Source organism: Rhinichthys klamathensis, unplaced genomic scaffold (genome assembly GCF_029890125.1).
Source record: "Rhinichthys klamathensis goyatoka isolate OS25496 unplaced genomic scaffold, OSU_Roscu_1.1 h1tg000911l_1, whole genome shotgun sequence".
Lineage (NCBI taxonomy): Eukaryota > Metazoa > Chordata > Actinopteri > Cypriniformes > Leuciscidae > Rhinichthys > Rhinichthys klamathensis.
The window spans coordinates 365436-370000 of record NW_026607255.1 but is presented as its reverse complement, the minus strand read 5'-3'; the positions used below and the strand labels follow the sequence as shown (position 1 = coordinate 370000).

The window sequence follows — 4565 nt, the reverse complement described above, 5'->3', positions numbered from 1 at the left end:
TCTGCAAGCGCCACCATTATCAATGTGGACGTCCGTATTTAAAAGCTCTCGATCCTCAGTCACATACTAAATATGTATATAATTTTGAACACAAGAGGGCAGTATAGCCCTATGTATGAGTTGGTGTTTAAACTAAACTATCACTCAAAGAGCCCCCCCCCCCTCCCCCCTCCCCACACAGACACACACAAACAGAATGGCAGGGGGACAAGAAATCTATTCAAACTACAATATCTGACTTTCTGTTGCTCTGAGCTAATGACTTTAAATTAGAAAGTCGATTGGCTTGATGAGAACAATATGCGTGGCAAGTTTTGTAACTGTAGGTAAAACGAGCAAAGTTATAACACACTTTATGTGTCCTTTTTTAGTCATAAAATTAATTTCCTCACCACGGCCAAACCGTTCGAGATATCAAAAATCCCTCCGGAATTTAGCATCATCAATGTCTTGACGTCATGCTGACCGAGTTTGCTTGAAATCCGATCAATTCCCAAGGAGAATTAAATAGAATTTCAGGGGTATGCGTTTCCAAACAAACCATGATAGCCGGCTTCCTGTTGGGATGTCGTAAAACTTAGAGCACGAAAGTTGTTCAACCCAATGAGATCTATAAGTGTACTGAGTTTCATATTATTACATGCAAGTGTCTTTGATTTATGGACAAGTGTTCGAATCCCAGTCCAGGGGGCGCTGTCGGTCCGCCCTGCCACGCCCGGGTACCAGCTTCAGTCCGGCCCTGATGGCCACGGGTTCTGACCCGTGTGCAAAGTTTCAAGAGTTTTAGAGGATGTTAAGGGCCCCAAAAGCCCCCGAAACCTTGATCAACAATAATTAAAAGCTTTGTCACTCAAACAGACACATCCCCCTCCCCCACAGACACAGAGGTATGCAGAGAGAGGGAGAGAGGGACAGAGATTACTCCAAAACATCCCATTCAAACCAAAATATCTGACTTCCTGTTGTTCGGAACCAAAATCTGTAAATTAGAAAGTTGTCCGGCTTGATCTGAACAATATGCCTACCGAGTTTTAAGATTGCAGGTAAAACTATGAAACTAACCCTCTCACTTTTGTCAAAAGGTGGCGCTACTGAGTCCCTGCACCACGCCCGTTTCTGAAACTTTGCACATGTCTACTGGCTAATATATGTGACATGTCTGTCGAGTTTCATGCAATTTCAAGCATGCTAAGAGTCTCAAAAGCATCAAAAAAGAATTTTAAAGTTTGATGTGTTGCCACGGCAACAGAATCAAAGATATCAAGAATCCATTCACAGGTCTACATCTGGCGTATGTTTACATTATACAGATGAAGTTTGAAGCAAATTGGGTTAAAATAAGAGGGTGATTTCGAAGCATTTTGAAAGTGACACACTTCCTGCTGCCAGTTGGTGGCGCTATAACTTTGACTCACAATAGTCACATCCATGTGATCGGCCTCTTACAGCGAACACACTGTTGAAGTTTCATCAAGATCAGTTAATGTATGCTGAAGTTATAACACACTTCCTGTTTCACGTTTCTCGCCATAATTTCGTTTCCTCGCCACGGCCGAACCGTTCGAGATATCAAAAATCCCCTCGCAATTTTTCATCCTCAATGTCTTGACTTCATGCTGACCGAGTTTCGTGGCATTTCTTTGAATTTTCTAGGAGAAGTACTTTAAATTCCATTGCATGCGTTTTACAAACAACCCTAAATAGCCGACTTCCTGTTGGGCTGGGGTAAAAAGTAAGAGCATGAAGTATATATGAACCGATGAGATCTATATGTGTACCGAGTTTCATATTCTTACATACAAGCGTGTTTGATTTATGGACCAAGTTTTCGGACCCCGTTCCAGGGGGCGCTGTCGAGCCCCCCTGCCACGCCCGGGTACCATCTTCACCCCGACCCTGATGGCCGCGGGTTCTGACCCGCGTGCAAAGTTTCAAGAGTTTTCGTGCACGTTAAGAGCCCCAAAAGTGCCCGAATAGTCGTAAGAAAAATAAAAGAGGAGAAAAAAAAAAATAATAATCCTAAGGAAAACAATAGGGCCTTCGCCTTTTCAAGGCTTGGGCCCTAATAATAATAATAATAATAATAATAATAATAATAATAATAAATAATCCTAAGGAAAACAATAGGGCCTTCGCCCTTTGGGCTTGGGCCCTAATAAAAACATCTTAAAATTAGACCAAAAAATGACCCACAAAACAAGAATAGGAATTTTTCAATGTAGAATCTAGCTAGTGTTGAAGTTGACTCTTTCCAGCCTAGATAATTACGACAAATGTTGAGTTAGATTGACTAAACATGACAAAAAAGAACATAAATATTGACCTGAATGTTTATACTTAGCTTAAGAATTCAATTAAATCACTCAATTAATTAAATCAAACAATATGCATCTAATTTATTTCCACAAGTAAGTCTAGAAGTCTTCTGGTCTCGCCTGGTTTAAGATGCTTTCCTAAGCAGTGTTGTGAAAAGTTACTTTTAAAAGTAATCTGTTACAATATTCCCTTACTTTCTAGAAAGTAACTAGTTACTATTAATGGAAAGTAATGCTTACAGTATTTTTGTGTTACTTTTTGTTCATCTGGGCGGGTCTTGCTGGTTTGTTTTTAACAACAACAAAACACATGCATTTAATTATTGCATGTTTGTGTAATATTCTGACTTTGCATTTCACTGTTTCTATTCATTCTGAGGAATACTGAATCTGTCCAAGTGAGACGAGTAAATGCTCACATTTAGTCTAGAACTACATTAGCATCATGTTCACACAGCGCCTCTGCACTTACCATCTCTCTCAACATGGGAACAGGAGAGCTGTCAATACATGGGGAAACTTGCGATACCTATTTGAAAAAGATGTTTTGTTTACATTTTTAGAGTTATGCATTACTTTAATAGTTACTTCAAATAAGTAATCTGATTACATTACTCGACTTACTTCTAAGTGTCTTCTAAAACCATATGAATAGACCAGCCTGTTAGGCTGGTTTAAACTGGAACAACAGTTTAGACAAAATGGATACAAACAGAGCGTTTTATCTGATCTTCCTCTCAAAAATCAATACCGGCTAATGTTTCCATTCTGGCTTTAATTACACCTCTTGAATAGTCTCTTGTGTGTCTCTTCCCAGGGTAACGGTGGCTGGCATGATGCGGTCACTCCGTCTTCTGTGACGTCTCCTATAGAGGGAGCAAACAGCGTTCACTCGGACACCTCTAACTGACCCGTCTGAGAACAACCTACACAACTCTACAACATCTCCAGCGAGAACACGGAAATGAAACACAGACGTGAAACCGCTCTGGTTCTTCAGTACCGTACTTTGACTAAAAGAACAGGATTGATGGTACCAGCTGCTTTCTTTCCAAAACTGGTGATGCCTCAATAAACATGGCCAACATGTACGATTGTGGAAACAAGGGATGCTTTCGTCATAATCTCTGTGAACATCTTTGAATAGGTTTAAAAATAGATCATGATTTAAATTGACTTGTATCACTGTCTTCTTGCACAGTACAGTGTGTTCGTTCTTAAGTGTGATTTTTCTCTTACAGATCACCAACATGGAGAAACTGATTTTTTTTAAACTGTATTTTTAATGATATAACTTGAGCATTAATGTTATTCATAATAATAAAGGTCAATGACATCTTAGTTTTAACAAATTATGACAATAATTGACATCAACACTGCAGTCGTGCATATTTCAGCTATTTATATTCAGGTACAATGTACCAAGATCACTACATCGAAAGAGCAAAGCTGTAGGCTTCCAGAAGTTAAATACCTCTGATAATGTTCATAGAGAAGATGTATACTGTATCTGTATCTGTGGAGCTGATTGGTTTCTTTCAGGTCCAGGTTGGCTCACAACTCCTCGTTGAACAATGTTTTGAAATGTCTATGGAGAAAATGCATGGAAAATTGACTTCTGAAATCTTCTGTTCAGCTCTGCTATCAGTAACAGTTTGCATCTGAAACATTTCTCAAAATATAAATTCTTGCACTCTTAAAAATAAAGCTTTCAAAAGTTTATTTTTAATTTTTTTTTTACAGTGATGCCAGATAGAAGAACCATTTTCGGTTCCACAAAGAACCTTTCAGTCAAGTTTTTCTTAGTGTGAAGAACGTTTTCAAATTCTAAAGAACCTTTTCCCACTATAAAGAAGAACCCATGGATGTCAAAGTAACGGAACCATCGAAGAACTTTTATTTATAAGAGTGTAGAGCTACGGTTGACAGATCATGCAAACCAGATTTGTATTTGATAATGCCATTTAAGCGACAAGACATAATTGATAAAAAAGCATTTTTGAATGTTTTTTTTTCCTTACTCCATTTGACAGAATATACTGAATCTTTTTAAGTTTGCTTTACTTTTTTGCTACTCTTTGGGTAGTTTTTAATTTGCAATGTCTTTTAAAAAGGTTGTAATATTTAAAAAAATATATATGTTCTAATGTATTAACAGAATTTACACTGAGCAACTCTCTATGAAGAAAAATTCATGTAATATTATTAGTTTTTGATAAAGGAAATACTTGTATTTCTGGCCAAACAAGT

At 38.0% G+C, this 4565-nt stretch overlaps 1 protein-coding gene across 2 annotated transcripts in view; it reads left to right on the top strand.

Annotated features, from left to right (window-relative positions):
• The window catches only part of pbx3a (pre-B-cell leukemia homeobox 3a), a 69224-nt gene extending 65989 nt beyond the window's left edge, over positions 1-3235 (top strand). For both annotated transcript variants that reach the window (XM_056244114.1, XM_056244113.1), the window contains one exon: positions 3133-3235. In XM_056244114.1, the coding sequence (XP_056100089.1) occupies positions 3133-3225 (93 nt within the window). In that variant the 3' untranslated portion in view covers positions 3226-3235. The remainder of the gene's footprint in view (positions 1-3132) is intronic.
• The last annotated feature ends 1330 nt before the right edge of the window (positions 3236-4565 follow it).